This window comes from Leucoraja erinacea, chromosome 27, assembly GCF_028641065.1.
Source record: "Leucoraja erinacea ecotype New England chromosome 27, Leri_hhj_1, whole genome shotgun sequence".
Lineage (NCBI taxonomy): Eukaryota > Metazoa > Chordata > Chondrichthyes > Rajiformes > Rajidae > Leucoraja > Leucoraja erinaceus.
In genome coordinates, this window is record NC_073403.1 from 29489603 (window position 1) to 29508020 (window position 18418).

At 46.5% G+C, this 18418-nt stretch overlaps 1 protein-coding gene across 2 annotated transcripts in view; it reads left to right on the forward strand.

Annotated features, from left to right (window-relative positions):
- Window positions 1-18418, forward strand: part of LOC129710388 (integrin alpha-8-like) — a 152124-nt gene that overhangs the window by 26214 nt on the left and 107492 nt on the right. For both annotated transcript variants that reach the window (XM_055657352.1, XM_055657353.1), the window contains exons 5-7: window positions 2629-2678; window positions 7033-7078; window positions 11335-11460. In XM_055657352.1, the coding sequence (XP_055513327.1) occupies window positions 2629-2678; window positions 7033-7078; window positions 11335-11460 (222 nt within the window). The remainder of the gene's footprint in view (window positions 1-2628; window positions 2679-7032; window positions 7079-11334; window positions 11461-18418) is intronic.

Consider the following 18418-nt stretch of genomic DNA (forward strand, 5'->3'; position numbering starts at 1 on the left):
GTTTTTCCTCATCTCAGTCCTAAATGGCCTACCCCTCAATCTTCTAAATTCTAGCAAGTACAAGCCGAGTCTATCCAGTCTTTCTTCATATGAAACTCCTGCCATCCCAGGAATCAGTCTGGTTAACCTTGTCTATGGCAAGAATGTCTTTCCTCAGATTAGGAGACCAAAACTGTACGCAATACTCCAGGTGTGGTCTCACCAAGACCCTGTATAACTGCAGTAGAACCTCCCTGCTCTTATACTCAAATCCTTTTGCTATGAATGCTAACATGCCTGCTGCACCTGCATGCCTATTTTCAATGACTGGTGAACCATGACACCCAGGTCTTGTTGCATCTCCCCTTTTCCTAATCGGCCACCATTCAGATAATAGTCTACTTTCCTGTTTTTGCCACCAAAGTGGATAACCTCACATTTATCCACATTATACTGCATCTGCCATGCATTTGCCCACTCCCCCAATCTATCCAAGCCTCCTAGCATTCTCCTCACAGCTAACACTGCCCCCAGCTTCGTGTCATCCGCATGTTTTGAAGAGGTACTTCCACCAAGGTCTCCTGCACTAGTTTCATCCTCTTCCTTTCCGTCTCTAACCTTCGCAACTCTTGTGTTCTTGGTGTGACGACCTGTCTGGGTCCTGTCCAGGATGCTTTCGTCTTCCTGCTGCTCCAGTTCTCTAACTCAGTCCTTGAGGAGCTGCATCTGGACACAGTTCCCACAGGTGTAGTGGTCAGTGACACCAGCGGTGCCCCTGTCTTCCCAACTCCTGCAGCAATTGCACTGTAGTAATATTTCTGCCATCGCGCCAATAAGTTTAGATATTTAAATTAAATACACAACCAATGAAATGTGGCCTCCTCACCGAAGACTCTTAAGCCAAAGACTCAAACATTGCCTCCAAAGGCACGTCACTTCAACTGGACCGCCCCCCTTGGTCAAGCTCCACTTTTATTTGCTAATCAATTAAGTAATTTACTAATTAACTAACTTACCAATGAACTAATTTAGATTCTGCAGCCAATCCCCGCACTCGCTCCATCAACTGCCGCGCATCTGCCAAACTTGAAGTTAATCCTCGTCCATATCTCTAGTTTCCCTTATCCCTAACCTGTCTGAAGAAGGGTCTTGACCCGAAACGTCATGCATTCATTCTCTCCAGAGAAGATGCCGGTCTCGCTGAGTTACTTCAGCATTTTGTATCTATCTTCAGTTTAAACCAGCATCTACGGTTCTTTCCTATACCCCAGTGGTATGAATATTGACTTCTCGAACTCCAAGTAACCTTTGCTTTCCCTCTTTCTCTCCATCCCTCCCCTTCCCAGTTCTCTGATCAGTTTGACTGCCACATGATTACATTTGATTTCTGTTTGCTTCATTGTCACCTCCTAGATAACAATGATCTATTCTCCATTTTACTTGACGTTCATCCCCTTTGATGTCTCATTTTCACACGTTACACTTCCTTATTTCTTTATCTCCCCCTTCCCTGACTGTGTGAAGAACGGTCTAAACCCAAAACGTCACCCATTGCTTCTATCCAGAGATGCTACCTGGCCTGTTGAGGCATAGCATAAAATGGTCTGTTTAGTTTGATTTAGTTTAGAGAAACGGTTGGGAAACAGGACCTCCGCCTTATCAGGCACGCCAACCAGGGCAGGGGGAGAAATGTGAGCTCATCTACTGTAGCAGAAGAAAACAGAGAGCTGGTCGAATTTTAGGCGGAGGGAGAGAGGTGGGATTGTGTTGGTGTGGAGAGGGACCTGGGTGCCCCTGGAGCAGCAGGAAGGAGGGAGATGATCCGTAGGCCTTCACTGCGAGAGGGTTTGCGTCCAGGAGTAGAGACGTCTTGCTCCAGTTATCCAGGTCCCGAGGAGGGGGAGACCGCACCTGGAATATTGTGGACAAGTTGTGGACTCCCACCTGAGGGAGGATCAAGGTGACGGAGGGAGAGCAACATTGAGTCACCGGATCGATTCCCGGGATGGGGGTTGTGTCCCAGGAGGAGAGATGAAGCAGACTCAGACTGTCCTCTCTGGAGTTTAGAAGAACGAGGGGTGATCGAGGTTGAGGTCACGGGGGCCAGAGGTTGGACGGGCCGGCGTGGGTTCTGGAGGTTGGTCGAGGACACGCTGCCGAGAACAAAGGGGGCCTGGCATGGGGGGGTGCCATGAATAAAGGGGGCCCAGCATGGGGGTGGGGGTGGGAGGGGGCACTGAGAACAAAGGGGGACCATTGGGGACTTCATTGAACATTTTATACCTTTGTCGGCGTCCTATACATGGCGACCCTTTACATACCTTGTGCATGCAAAACAAAGAATCTCACGTCTAAAGTCTAATTCATTCATTCAACCATTGATCACCCATTCAGTTTTTCATGCAGTAGTTTAGTTTAGAGATACAGCATGGAAACAGGCGCTTCAGCCCATGCTGGCCATCGATCACCAGTTCACTGGTGATTCTGGTTATTCTGGTTACAGTTCTCATTCTTCAGCATCTGAAAGTGGGTTTAAGGAACGTTCAAGAGGCAGCAAATCAATCAAACCTAATTCTTTGGAAATTATTTGACATCTGCAATTGTGTCCTCAATGATAAAATAATATTTACAACTGTCTTTATTTCACAGTTCCAGATCAACGTTTTTGTGAAGCAGGATGGAGCTGTGAAATCACAGAGGTAAAATCCCCATGGCTTGTTTATCTATCATAGTTCATAAATTCATGTGATAGGAGCAGAATTAGGCCATTCGGCCCATCAAGTCTACTCCGCCATTCACTCATGGCTGATATCCTAACCCAATGTCCTGCCTTCTTCCCATAACCCCTGATACCAGCACTAATCAAGAATCTATCAATCTCTACCTTAAAAATATCCATTGATGACGTCCACAACCTTCTGTGCCAAGGAATTCCATAGAATCACCACCCTCTGACACAAGAAATTCCTTCTCATCTCCTTCCTAAAGCAATGTCCTTTAATTCTGAGGTTATGACCTCTGACCCTAGACTCTCCCACTAGTGGAAACATCCCCTCCGCATCCACTTTATCCAAGCCTTTCACTATTTGGTAAGTTCCAATGAGATCCCCCTCACCCTATACTGCAGCGAATCGAGGCCCAGTGCCGTCAAACGCTCATCATATGTTAATCCATTCATTCCTGGGATCATTCTTGTAAACATCTTCTGGACACTCTTCAGTATCTGCAGTTCCTTCCTACACATCCTTCTATAATACTTCTACATCCCTTCTTGAAATACTTTTTATGTTCTGGGGATTGACACAAATCTGTTTGAAAATTAACCCGAGTTGCAAGGCTGTGGTGACTACTTAACAAAGACGTAACAAATTCTTCCCTTTGCTCCTTAAATGAGAAACACGGATCAGTTTACTAAAGATCGCTACAGTTGGGCAGCACAGTGTCATAGCGGTAGGGTTGCTGCCTTACAGCGGCAGAGGCCCGGGTTTGATCCCGACTACGGGTGCTGTCTATACAGAGTTTCTTCCCGTGACCTGCGTGGATTTTCCTTGGATGCTCCGGTTTCCTCCCACACTCCAAAGACATGCAGGTTTGTAGGTTCATTGGTTTTCGTAAAATTATATACTGTCCTGATTGTGTTGGATAATGTTAATGTGCGGGAATCACTGGTCAACATGGACTCGGTGGGCCAAAGGGCTGTTTCCACTCTGTATCTCTAAACTAAACTAAACTAAACTAAGTTCAATCGAAATCTCAAATGAAGGAACTTTATGCAAATATATTGTACTTTCATACAATAATATCTTACATTAAGTTTGGTTTGTACCAAGGAGAAATCCAAGGGGTGGGGACTCTTTTTCACATTGGGCATCAATATGTAGGACCACTTCTTCCAGCTGGAGAAGAGAAGATTTGGTAGTTTCCCCATCAATCATGAATTGGCCCAACCTGCTCAATTTTGCTCATATTCCACTTGGGTGGCTTTCTCCCTCTCTCCCTCTCCCCCTCTCTGCCTCCCCCCCCCAAATTCGGCCCTTCGAGCCAGCACCGCCACTCAATATGATCATGGCTGATCATGTAAAATCAGTACCCTGTTCCTGCTTTTTCCCCTTATCCCTTTGGCCCCAAGAGCTAAATCTAACTCTCTCTTGAAAACATCCAGTTAGTTGACCTCACAGCCTTATATGGCAGAGATTTCCACAGAAGTTTTTTCTCATCTCAGTCCTAAATGGCCTACCCCTCAATCTTCTAAATTCTAGCAAGTACAAGCCGAGTCTATCCAGTCTTTCTTCATACGAAAGTCCTGCCATCCCAGAAAGCAGGAATGGGGTACTTGATTTTGGATGATCAGCCACGATTGTATTGAATGGCTCGAAGGGCCGAATGGCCTACTCCTGTATCTATTTTCTATGTTTCTATGTCTGTAATTTGTTGTAGGGAGTTGATGAGAAAGTAGGGAAACATAGAAGTAGTGTGAATGGGTGATCAATAATCAGCGTGGATTCAGTGGGTCTAAACTAAACTAAACCTCTGGTTCCATCCTCGCTTTGGAGAAATAGCAAAGTGCGGCACAGCTATTTGAGGGATAGAATTTCAATAGGCTCAGTAATATTCCATAATCTTGCTGAAGCCACATCTCATTAAAAATAGAAAGGGATATAAAGGGAATAGAAAATTATTTGTTCAGCCCTGTTTAACCATTCAGCAATCTCCAGTGCTGGTATTCAGTGCAATATTCCCAGCTTCTCCTCACATACCTTGATCCAGTTAGCATCAAGAAATAGATTTACCTCCTCATTGCTTATATTCAATGATTTGGCCTTCTCAGACTACTGTCTTCACAAACCCCACAAATTCATCACCGAAACATCTGCTGATCTTGGTTCTAGACGGCAACCCCCGTACCCTAAGGCTGAGACCTCTGTTCCTGGAGCTTCCATTATCACGAACATCCCTCCCTTTATCTAGTCTCTCCAGTTAAAAATGACACCATGCAGTTATCCTCACTCGAGTTATTGGAGTCTGGTAACTTTAACACCTTTAATATAATACAGTGCTAACAAAATGTTAAGCTTGTGTGAATTACTGTAGACTTCAGGATGTATCGGGCTGGTTTCAGGGAGTGACTTGGACATTTTATCCCTTCCAATATTTCAATCCTACTCAACCTTCAACTAAACACAAGGTCAAGCAGAGTTCTCCGCTCTGCTGGTTTACGCTGCATGACCAACACTTTCTACCAGGAATGGGCCGCAGCGATGCTGTATGAAACTGGCCAGCAAACCACACACCTTGCTTCAATGTGTAAGAAGGAACTGCAGATGCTGGTTTAAATCAAAGATAGACACAAAATACTGGAGCAACTCAGTGGGGCAGGCGGCATCTCTGGAGAGAAGGAACGGGTGACTGATTGTTTCTTCTCTCCAGAGATGCTGCCTGTCCCGCTGAGTTGCTCCAGCATTTTGTGTTCATCTTGCGACAAATCCAACAATCCGCAACCCAGTCCCAGCTTCTTACAAAGTGTTTAGAAAATATCCAGACAAGCATGGCCGATGTGAAGGGTCTTCACAGACCATCATTCCCAGTGAGTAACGATTGTCCTGGCTGTAGTTGGCAAGTCTTCACTGACATACTAGTCCCCTCACTAAGTCAGGACTTATCTCAACTCACCAATAGTCCTAGCAACTATAAAAACATTACTAGGGTCTCACACAATGAGTATATACAGTAGTTTCGTTTTTTAGTTTAATTTAGAGATGCAGCGTGGACACAGGCCCTTCGGCCCACTGAGTTCATGCTGACCAACAATCACCCGTACACTAGTTCTATGTTAGCCCAATTTTGCATTCTACACACTAGGGGCAATTTACAGAAGCCAATTAACCTACAAACATGCATGTCTTTTGAATGTGGGAGGAAACAAGAGTACCTGGAAAAAACCCACACGGTTACAGGGAGAACGTGCCAACTCTGCACAGACAGCACCTGTGGTCAGGATCAAACCCGGGTCTCTGGCACTGTGAGGCAGCAATTCTACCACTGTGCCACCCGGAATTAGCTGTCAGAGGAGGTAGTTAAGGCAGGGATTATGACAACATTTAAAAGACATTTGGACAGGTAGATGTATAAACAAGGTTTAGAGAAATAAGGACCCAATCCAGGCAGGGGGGAGGGGGGGGGGGGGGAACTAATGCCGATGGGCCGGCATGCACCTGTTGGGCTGAAGGGCCTGTTTCCATGCTGTTATGCTCTAGGACTCCAGAATGAATCTGGAGTGAGCTCAATTATAAGTTTGAGTGGACCATGGTGTTCAGCATTGCAATGTGTGCATGAGATATGAGCTGACATTATTATTAGGCTTCATAGAGTCATAGTCAAAGAGCCATATAGCACAGAAACAGGCTCTTCAGCCCAATGGCCATGCTGACATCTAAACTAGATCCACCTGCCTATATTTGACCCATATCCCACTAAACCCTTCCTACCCATGTATCTCCAATGTCTTTTAAACTACCTCCAACTACCTCCTCTGGCAGCTCATTCCATACACCCTGAGTGAGAAAGTTGCCCCTTAGGTTTCTATTAAATTAGTCCCCTCTCACCTTAAACCTATTCTAACTCATGTTTAGTTTAGAGATACAGTGTGGAAACAGGCCCTATGGGCCCACTGACTTTGCTTCAACCAGCGATCCCCAGACATTAACACTTTTCTATACCCGCTAGGGACAATTTTTACATTTACCAAGCCAATTAACCTACGTACCTGTACGTCTTTGGAGTGTGGGAAGAAACCGAAGATTTCGGAGAAAACCCACGCAGGTCATTTGGGAAAACGTACAAACTCCGTACAGACAGCACCCGCAGTCAGGATCAAACCCGGGTCTCCGGCGCTGCATTTGCTGTAAGGCAGCAACTCTACCGCTGCGCCACCGTGCCGTGTTGTTCGAATAAAGGCCAAAGGGAAAGACTTACAGAGCCTCAGTTACAAGTAGATGAAACAGCACACTGTAGACAAAAACACACTGTACAAGCTTAATCCTTCTTGTTTTTCAGGGAGGAGAAATAGTCATGGGAGCACCTGGCAGTTTTTACTGGCAAGGTAAGGAACTCTAATAATGAGGGAATGTGCAGAGGTATAAATGCTAACAAAGGTCATAAGGCCATAAGGAATAGTAGTGGAATTAGGCCATTCAGCCCATCAAGTCTACTCCACCATTCTGTCATGGCTGATCTATCTCTCCGTCCTAACCCCATTCTCCTGCCTCATAACCTCTGACACTTGTACAAATCAAGAAAGCTGAAAGAGCTTTAATTTCAAAGCAGAATAATATTTGGGGAATTTCTGAATAACGACAGGCCCTCCATGGGGTCTTGACCGAGCTCCATTATGTCCAAAAGATGGACACTCCGGACTGTCAAAGCCGCCACAGCCAGACATAAAAACAGCTTTTTTCCACGAGCAGTAGCTCGACTCAATAACTAAAAGTCTGTCGCCTCCTTTTTGCTCTGGTATTTTATTTCATTCATGTCTAAACTATATTGTTTTATTCTTGTTGTTTAATGTTTTCTGTTTCATTCTTAATTGTTTACTGTATGTCGTGTTGTTACTTGCGAGCGGAGCATCAAGGCAAATTCCTTGTGTGTGTACATACTTGGCCAATAAACTTATTCATACATTCTTTCAAAATGCACAAGAATCACTCGATACTGTCACCATAGCACCGTAGAGTTGTAACGTGGGGCATCATACGTTACTACGCTGCTAACATTTCAGGGAGGTAACCTTTCATCAGGATGGGTGAAGGACGTTCATCAACTGGAAAATCTATTGTGTTTCTCTCTCACCTGATGTGCTGAGTATTTCCAGTGTTATATATGAAGACTTTGTATCCGTGACACAATCTGCAGTCCACATAATTTCCAGTTTTTTGCAATGAATATGCATTGTGCTTTGAAACCTTCCCATTGCTCAACCTCTTTTCTAACCCGATATTTTGAGGGACGACCACATTAACGGAGGGGAGAGCGACGCAGCAGGTAGCACCGTTGCCTCACAGCATTCGGGCCGCACGGTGGTGCAGTGGTAGCACTACTGCCTTGCAGCACCAGAGACCCGGGTTCGATCCCGACTACGGGTGCTGCCTGTACGGAGTTGGTACATTCTCCCCATGACCCGCATGGGTTTTCTCCGAGATCTTTGGTGTCCTCCCACACTCCAAAAGACGGACAGGTTAATAGTTAATAATTGGCTTGTTTTAAATGCACAATGGTCCCTAGTGTGTGTAGGATAGTGTTGATGTGTGAGGATCGTTGGTCGGTTCAGATTCGGTGGGCCGTAGGGCCTGTTTCTGCGCTGTACCTCTAATTATTATTATTTTTATTATTAAATGGTTGAAAACATTAGCGATGTAGTGGTGCTGGTTTCCGACCTCTAAAATAAACTAAATTAAACCAGAGAACCAGCCAGAAAACTAGGTTTAATCCTGACCTTGGATGATGCCAGCGTGTAGTTCACACATTCTCCCTTTCACTGCTTGGGTTTCCTCCAGGTATTCTGGGATCCACCAACATCCCAAAGACCTGCTGGTTTGTAGGTCAATTGGCCTCTGTAAATTGCCATTAACGTGTAGGAAGTGGATGAGAAAGTGGGATAACATTGGACTCGCTGGGTTGAAGGGCCTGTCGACAAACTGCATCTCGAAACTAAATTAAAATGTTGCACATTTTGCACACCTCGCAATGCAATCAGATCAGTACTTTGTGTCGCTTCCCCTGCTCTCCCTGAATTGTTTGCAATTTAGTTTAGTTTAGTTTAGAGATACAGTGCTGAAACAGGCCCTTCGAGTCCACGCCGACCAGCGATCCCTGCACATTTACACTATCCCACACACACTAGAGACAATTTTACACATATACCAAGCAAATTAACCTACATACCTGTACGTCTTTGGAGTGTGGGAGGAAACTGAAGATCTCGGAGAAAATCCACGTGGTCATGGGAAGAACGTGCAAACGTGCGTGGAAGCTCTGTAAGACAGCAACTCTACCGCTGCGCCACCGTGGCTGCCCCATGCTGGTATGGTGATCATATCGAGTGATTTGTGTGTATTTCTCAACTTATTCTCATAATTTCTCGCATGTTGCAAAACATACTTGGCTAATAAAATATGATTATGATGATTATGATGATGATAATGAAGCTTTTTCATGACCCATTGGCTGTAGTTAATCACAGAAACTTTCTTCAGGCTGCTACAGGTATAACGTGGTACCACTGAGGAGCGTGGTACGCCCAATATGTGCTACACATACCTCATGCCAAAGCCTAGAGGAGATATGATTAGAGACAGAAATGTTTTTAAAATGTTCCTGCTCTTCAGCTGTACCTTTGCTGGAAACCCATTTTCTCCCTCCTGTCAGTTATAAAGAAATTATATTCCATAACACCACATATACATCACAATCTCAGCCAAAGATTTGACACAAAGTGCTGGAGTAACTCAGCAGGACAGTTACTCCAGCATTTCTGGAGAGAAGTAATGGTGACATTTCTGGTCGTGACCCTTCTGAAGAAGAGTCTGAAGATCCTTGAAGAAGCATCTGCAATTCCTTCCTCCACAATCTTAGTCCCCTGGATTTCATTCTTATATAACTGGATGAACCTTCTGCTGTGCCAACTGAGGCAAGTTCAGCACACATATCATGAGAATGTTTGAAAAACTACTGGCTCCAAACGCTGATTCTGTGTTGCGGAGATGTAGTAAAATGTTGACCTCGGTACATGGCTAAATGAGGTTGGTGTAGATGGGTACAACCCGTGTGGCCTGTTTCTGTGCAGTACTCTAGAATCTATATACCACGCTTCCTCCAACTTTCAGATTTTTCATGCTGTTAAGCTGAATTATAGAGTCACACAGCAAGGAAACAGGCCCTTCAACCCAACTTGCCCACGCCGACTAAGATGCAACATCGATACAAATCCTACCTGTCTGTCTTTGGCCCATACTGCTCTAAACATTTCCTATCCATGTACCTGCCCCAATGCTTTTTAAATGTTGTTATAGTACCTGTCCCAACTACCTCCTCTGGCAGCTCATTCCATATACCCAACACCTACTGTGTGAAAATTTGCCTCTCAGGTTCCTCTTAAATCTCGCCTCTCTCACATTAAACAATGTCCTCTGGTTCGTGATTCCCCTTCACTGGGTAAATGACTTGCATTTACCCTGTCTATTCCCCTCACAATCTTCTACACCTCTATATGATCAGCCCACATCCTCCTGCGCTCCAAGGAATAATGTTCTAGCCTGCCTAACCTATCCCTATAGCAGGGCCTTAAGTCCTGGTAACATCTTCTCTGCACTCTTTCCAGCTTAATAAAATCCTTCCTATAGCAGGGTGACCAAATACTCCAAATATGGCCTCGCCAATGTCTTGTATAACCGTAACATTTCATCCCAACTTCTATACCCAGTACCCTGACTGATGAAGGCCAACTAGCTAAATGCCTTCCTGACCACCCTATCTACCTGTGTCACCACTTTCAAGGACCTCTCTACCTGCACTCCTAGATCCTTCTGCTCTACAACACTCCCCAGTGAGTTTAGATTATTGTCATGTGTACCGAGGTACAGTGAAAAGCTTTTGTTGCGTGCTAACCAGTCAGCAGAAAGACAATGCATGATTACAATCGAGCATACAGATACATGATAAAGGGAATGATGAATAACGTGCAAGGTAAAGTCCAGTAAAGTCCGATCAAAGACAGTCCAAGGGTCTCCAATGTGGTGGATAGTAGTTCAGGACTGCTCTCTAGTTGTTGGTAGGATGGTTCAGTTGCCTGATAACAGATGGCCTGCCATTCACTGTGAAGGTCCTAGCCTGGTTTGACTTCCAAAAATGCAACACCTCACATTTATCTGCATTAAACTCTATTAACCGTTCCTCAGCCAACTTGTCCAACTGATCATGATCCTGCTGTAATAACCATCTTCGCTATCAACAATACCACCCACTCAAAGGACAGAACTCCACACAATTGAAATCTGAATCCAAATTCCTAGCCTGCTTAGTTGCTTCAACCCCATAACCACACTGTCAAAATCTGGGAGACACAAAATGCTGGAGTAACTCAGCGGGACAGGCAGCATGTCAGGAGAGAAGGAATGGGTGATGTTATAGGTCGAGACCCTTCTCAAAATCTGGTACCTACTTCATAGTGTCATTCGCGACCATTGTCCCACCACTCCACTCCATAAAGGTGACGTCTGCCTATCCCATGACATTGAACTGATGCTGTCTGCTCATGTAAAGTGCCTGAGATTTCAATGCTTAAACTTCCTGTCATCCAATCAGGCCAGTTGATTGCTGCCAACATTGACCAGATTATCCAAAGATACAACGACAAAGATCCGTTGAAAATATTGAGCCCGAAAAGGCAAACCGAGGATGAGAAAGGGAAACAAGATAACATCTTCCTGGGTAAGGCTCCAATGCTCTTTACTGTCATTTATATTCTGTATTTTCTCTTTCAGGATACAGTGGTGTTCTAAAGTCCCTGTCCCACTTAGGAGACCTAAACAGCAACCTCTGGTGACCTTGCCCGTCACCCAAGGTTTCCATGAGGTCACCAGAGGTTTTGGTCACTCTCCCCAATGGTTGAAAGTGGTTTCCGCGTGTCCGAGGCTTCATCTAGGTCGCTGCTATTTTTTCCATCATGTTTAAAACCTGCCTCAACTAAAAATAGGTTGCCGTTTTCAAAATCGATAATTTTTTAGTCGAAGCCGGTTTTCTTCATAGTCAAGGAAGGTTTTCAACATATGCGTGGGAGGTGGTAGGAGGTTGCAGGTCATCTTGACCTTGAGGTTTTATTTGGGTGACGGGCAAGGTCACCAGAGGTTGCTGTTTAGGCCTCGTAAGTGGGACAGGGGCTTAAGTAATTGAATTGAATAGAATTGAATTGAATACTTTATTGTCACTCGTGCCAAGTCACAGTGAAATTCTTTGCTTGCATACCCAAGGTATGCAAATAGTGGCCACTTAAAGGGCTCTGACCAAGTCACAAAGTATCCCGAGCCAGGTCCAACATTTACGTCCCCCTCCCCCCCTCACGGCAGTCCCCTAATGGTCCACCCCCCCCCCCCCCCCCAATTATTTCAAATATGCTGAGGCTGCAGGGTGGCCTGATAGACAGGGTGTAGGGTCGACAGTCAGAACCTTAATCCCGTTGGAGATATCAAAGGACGAGAGGGCAAAGCCTTAAGGTGAAATGGGGCAAAGTTGAAAGGAGATATACGGGGCAAGTTTATTTTACACAGTGTGCCTGGAACACACTAGCAGGGGTAGTGGTGGGGGCAGATACTGTAGTGGCATCTAAGAGATTTTTAGGTAGGCTCATGGATAGACAGGGAATGGAGGAATATGGATCATGGCCAGGCCAGATGAGATTAGTTTAGTTTGGCATCATATTCGGCACAGACATTGTGGGCCGAAGGGCCTCTTCCTGTGTTTTATCTTTTATGTTCTGTGTTCTATGCTGAGGAGGAGAGCTGCCACTCTTTGCATCGTGCTCAATAGAGTCTATAATTAATTCAAGGAAACAGACTAAGCAATGAGATTGGGCTGAATCTATCTCTACCATCTGACAATTTCATCTTGTCATTTCCATATTGCTCTTTGACACGACCGTGCTTCTTCTGCTCAGACAGTTCCTTGGGATCGAGACATCCACTCCAGTGTTCTAGTTTCTGACAGACTGATGACAATAATGTGGAAAGTGCAAACTCTTACACAGCTCAGACAGGTGGGCGGCACAGTGGTGCGGCGGTAGAGTGCTGCCTTACAGCACCTAGTTCCATCCTGACTCTGGGTCAGTCTATACAGAGTTTGTACGTGCTCTCTGTAACCACATTGGTTTTCTCCGGGTGCTCCTGTTACCTTCCCCCATCCCAAAGATGTACGGGTTTGTAGGTTAATTGTAAATTGTAAATTGTCCCTAGTGTGTAGGATAGTGCTAGTATATGGGGTGATTGCTGGTTGGCAAACACACGATGGGCCAAAGGGCCTGCACCAACCTAGGTTTCCCTTGTTGGTTTGAAGTGGCCGTGGGCTAAAATCTCTGTGTTGATGGGGATGACATATTTCTTTAAGGAAGTTTTGAGTGCATCCTTGAATCTTCTCATATTCTGCCTAGTGATTATTTCCCTTGTCAGAGCTCAGAGACTTTGTTTTGACAGTACAGTGCATCCTTGTTTTAAAAGACCTCTTCAGTGTAAACCAGCATCTGCAGTTCCTTCTGACACACTTTATAATGGATTTCAGGTATAGCGGACGGACCTACCGATGGGTGCCAATACCATCCTGGTTCGCTCCACCTCACTGGCGGCTTGCATCCCCGGCTGGCCCCCGCACTGCCCCCAGCTCATGCCATCTCCCTGGCCGCACCTTCTGCCACCACCACCGGCCCACACAGCTTCCTCGGCCGCTTCCCGGCCATCACCGCCACTGCCGGCAGCCCGCGGGCCGCGACTATCGACTCCACAATCCTCGCCCCACCCCCGGCCACCAGCAGGCCAGGGCCATCAACAGCGAGCAGCACCGGAAATTGGAGGAACAGCACCTCATATTCCGTTTGGGGAGTCTGCATCCTGGGGGCATGAACATCGAATTCTCCCAATTTTGTTAGTCCTTGCTGTCTCCTCCCCTTCCTCAGTCCCCCTGCTGTCTCCTCCCATCCCCCAGCCTTCGGGCTCCTCCTCCTTTTTCCTTTCTTGTCCCCGCCCCCGATCAGTTTGAAGAAGGGTTTCGGCCGGAAACGTTGCCTATTTCCTTCGCTCCATAGATGCTGCTGCACCCGCTGAGTTTCTCCAGCTTTTTTGTGTACCATCAACCCACCTGGATTCCAGGCCCAGTTCCGGACGGGGAGTCTGAAAATGGGTCTTGACCAGAAATGTCACCTATCCGTGTTCTCCAGAGATACAGCCTGACGCACTGAGTTCCTCCAGCACCCTGTGAAACGTCACCTATCCGTGTTCTCCTGAGATACTGCCTGACCCACTGAGTTCCTCCAGCACTTTTGTGTATCAACCAGCAACTGCAGTTGTTTGAAGAAAGGTCTCGACCCAAAATGTCACCCATTCCTTCTCTCCAGACATGCTGACTGACCCGCTGAGTTACTCCAGCATTTTGTGTCTACCTTCGATTTAAACCAGCAGCTGCAGTTCTTTCCTACACACTGCAGTTGCTTGTTACTAATACTTGTACAATGACAATCCCATACTCGGTTAGGGCAGACAACTAACAATAGCGGACACCATTCTCCCCCCAGTGATTCTCATTATAACAGAGGTTTTACTGTATGCAATTGACATAACCACTCTGGTGTTGTTATCAGAGTATAACCTGGACCTCAGAACTGGGAGAGGACAGACATTGGATTGCTGGGCCTTCCAGGGAATTTGGGAGCTTTTTTGGAGGTGTAGTTTCTTGAGTAGTTTTAAGGTGGAGATTGATGGGTTCTTGATTAGTAAGGTTGTCAAGGTTTATGGGGAGAAGGCAGGAGAATGGGGTTAAGAGGGAAAGATAGATCAGCCATGGTGGAGTAGACTTGATGGGCTGAATGGCCTACTACTGCTCCAATGACTTATGAAAATCAACGTATATGTTTCCAATCCTGATTGCAGTTAATTAATGCTTCAATTTCTTGGTCATTCTTCTCAAACCAGTTCTGGTTCTTCTTGCTAGCCAAGTGTCAATTGATGGGGACATCCGAATGATCCTTAAACTGTGGGTCCTTTGCTCCTCGTGCAGGCTAGGAGTTGACAACTTTGTGAGGCGCTGTCAGTGAAAGGATGTCTCTGTGGGATCCTTCAGAGTTTTGAAACTGATCTTCTTGTGCTGTTTAGAGATACAGCGCGGAAACAGGCCCTTCGGCCCACCTGGTATGTGCTGACCAGCGATCCCCGCACACTAACACTATCCTACCCACACTAGGGACAATTTATTTTTTCATTTATACCAAACCAATTAACCAACAATCCTGTACGTCTTTGGAGTGTTGGAGGAAGCCAAAGATCTCAGAGAAAACCCACGCAGGTCACGAGGAGAACGTACAAACTTCGTACAGACAGCAACTGTAGTCAAGATCGAACCTGGGTCCCTGGCGCTGTAAAGCAGCAACTCTATCGCTGCACCATTGTGCCCCCTGTATTTTTGGAGGTAATTGTGTGGATGGGGCGACAGTCAGTCTCGCGATATGGGTAATGTAAATATCTTTACAGTGCCTCATCCAAACAAAATTATAATTTAGAAGGTGCCACTGCTTAGATTGGAGAGGGTTGCCATGACATCTTTAACATATTTCTCTGACAAAAGCAGATGCCTGTTGTGACAAGGTTATTCCCAGGGCATTTTGTCAAGAAACCATCCCTACTCCTTCCTTGCCAATCATACCTTCATTGAGGGTTGCGTTCCTTCCCATGCACTCAATCAAGGCACCCAGGAGGCTCAGTTTCTCTCCCTTTGCAATGAAGGCCATCATCATTTGTGTGATGAAGGGAGTGCAGATGCTGGTTTACACCGATGATGTGCCCCAATAAACTTTAATCGCACCTGCCCGCCTTTGGCCCATCTCCTTCTAACCATTTTCTATCCAAGCACTTGTCCCAATGCGTTTTGAAATGTTGTTATAGTACCTGCCTCAGCTACCTCCTCTGGCAGCTCATTCCATATACCTGTGTGAAAAGATTGCCCCTCAGGATCCTATTAAATCTCACCCCTCTCACTGTAAACCTTGTATAAGGCTTGTAGTCACTGGAGTTTAGAAGGATGAGAGGAGATCTAATAGAAACATATAACATTATAAAAGGACTGGACAAGCTAGAGGCAGGAAAAATGTCCCCAATGTTGGGCGAGTCCAGAACCAGGGACCACAGACTTAGAATAAAGGGGAGGGCCATTTAAGACTGAGGTGAGAAAAAATGTTTTCACCTAGAGAGTTGTGAATTTGTGGAATTTACTGCCACAGAGGGCAGTGGAGGCCAAATCACTGGATGGATTTAAGAGAGTTAGATAGCGCTCTAGGGGTTAGTGGAATCCAGGGATATGGGGAGAAGGCAGGCACGGGTTATTGCTTGGGGACGATCAGCCATGATCACAATGAATGGCGGTGCTGGCTCGAAGGGTCGAATGGCCTCCTCCTGCACCTATTTTCTATGTTTCTCTGTAACCTACGACCTCTGGTTCTTGATTCCCCACCTCTGGTTAAATGACTCCGTGTATTTACCCAATCAATTGCCCTCACAATCTTCTACACCTCTATATGATCACCCCTCATTCTCCTGCACTCCAAGGAATATCTTAACCTGCCCAATCTCCCTGTATAGTTCAGGCCTGTAAGGGTTTTCTGCGTCGAGCTTTCGCCCGACCTAAGGTCCCTGTGGTTTGCTCTGGTCCCTCAACCAGGCCGCGCACACTTGTTCCCCGTGAGTGGCTCGACCCATTCACCCCCTACGGTTTTAGACACTGGACTAAGTTGCAGGAGCGTTGATAGTGCAGAAAATTCAGCCAGACCAGATTTGAAGACCAGGGTTTAAACAGGAAAAAACTTTTATTTAGCGGTTGGCACTACGGTACATGAATACTTTGACACAGTTCTATAAGGCATATGCATAATTACAGTTCCTGTTTCGGGATCATAGACGCAATAACTACGATACAATACTCGAGTGCGGGATGGGGAACGTACGGCACATCGTAAAATTTGCCAGCACATCTACACTTACACCCACGTTAATGTAACCCCCTCCCCCTCCCCTCTACACTAAACTATGTCCAGGATGTGCAGGATCGGGGTACATGCTCACCATGGGGCAATTACTGAGGTTACTGGCTGGTCGTGCTGCTTCCTCCGATTAGGTGGCTGTGGAAGGGTCGTCGGCGGTCGTCTCGTTCGTTTGGGTGGTCCCGGGGGTTCCCCTCGCCCAGGGGTCCTACTGCTTTCCTTGTCTTTCCACGTGGCGGGGACTCCAGCCGGAGTGTGTGTCACACTAGACACCGTGTACTTTTTAAGCGCTGTCCTGTGTCCTCTCTCTCTCTCCGCAAGGCTCCAGATTCGTTCAGTGACTCATTCTGTGTCTCCCTCCTTTTTCCTTTTTTTTAAACCCAAAAATCGTGGCCAGTTATTCTAATCCTGACCCGCCCTATCTCCCGCCAGATCTCGGGATCTCTTTGCTTACAAGATGGGTTTTCGAGCTCTCTCTTTGTTCTGCGTTATGTCCGGGAGTACCGGTGATGGCTAGACGGTCTGTTAATTTGTTTCTCAATAAGAGGTGATGGGTTTAACTGGTTTTCCCATCACCGGCCAGGTAGGTTTCTATGGGCTATTGTGCTCCCTTAACGAGATTAACTATGTAGATCGGCTTGGGGCATTGTGATGCCTGCTGATGTCAGCGCCCCAGTGTCTGGACTTCGGCCTGGTTTCGGGGGTTTCTGCATGGCCAATATCCATCTATTGTTCAGGCCGTGACTTTGCAGAAACCCAGAGACTGGGCTGTGGGGTTTCGCTTTTGTGGCTGGTCACGAGGTCCCGCGGCCATCTTGGGCCCCACTGATTGTGACATCCCTTGTTAAAACTGACTGCAACTTTTCTCTCTCTCAGTCCCAGTCCCGTATAAAAAATGTCCAAAATGCAGCACTTTGGTTTTGTTGATTGTAGCATGAGGGAAAACTTCTCAAATCTTACAGGCCTTCAAGTCCTGGCAACATCCTCATAAACCCTTCATCCACTTCACCACTAATTTCCACCCGGCACTGAAATACACCTGGACCATCTCCGACACTTCCCTACCATTCCTTGACCTCACTATCTCCATTGCAGGTGATAGACTTCTAACCGACATACACTATAAACCCACTGACTCCCATGGCTATCTGGACTACACTTCTTCCCACCCTGCTTCCTGTAAGGACTCCATCCCCTACTCCCCAATTCCTCCGTCTACGCCGCATCTGCTCCACGGATGAGGCGTTCCACACCAGGACATCTGAAATGTCCTCACTATTCAGGGAACGGGGGTTCCCCTCCTCCACCATAAATGAGGCTCGCACCAGGGTCTCTTCCATACCCCGCAACACTGCTCTCTCTCCCCATCCCCGCACTCGCAACAAGGGCCGAGTCCCCCTAGTCCTCACCTTTCACCCCACCAGCCATCACATACAAAAAATAATCCTCCGTCAGTTTCGCCACCTCCAACGTGACCCCACTACTAGCCACATCTTCCCATCTCCCCCCATATCTGCCTTCCGCAAAGACCGCTCCCTCCATAACTCCCTTGTCAATTCTTCCCTTCCCTCTCGGTCCACCCCCTCCCCGGGCACTTTCCCTTGCGGCCGCAGGAGATGCAACACTTGTCCCTTTACCTCCCCCCTCAACTCCGTTCAG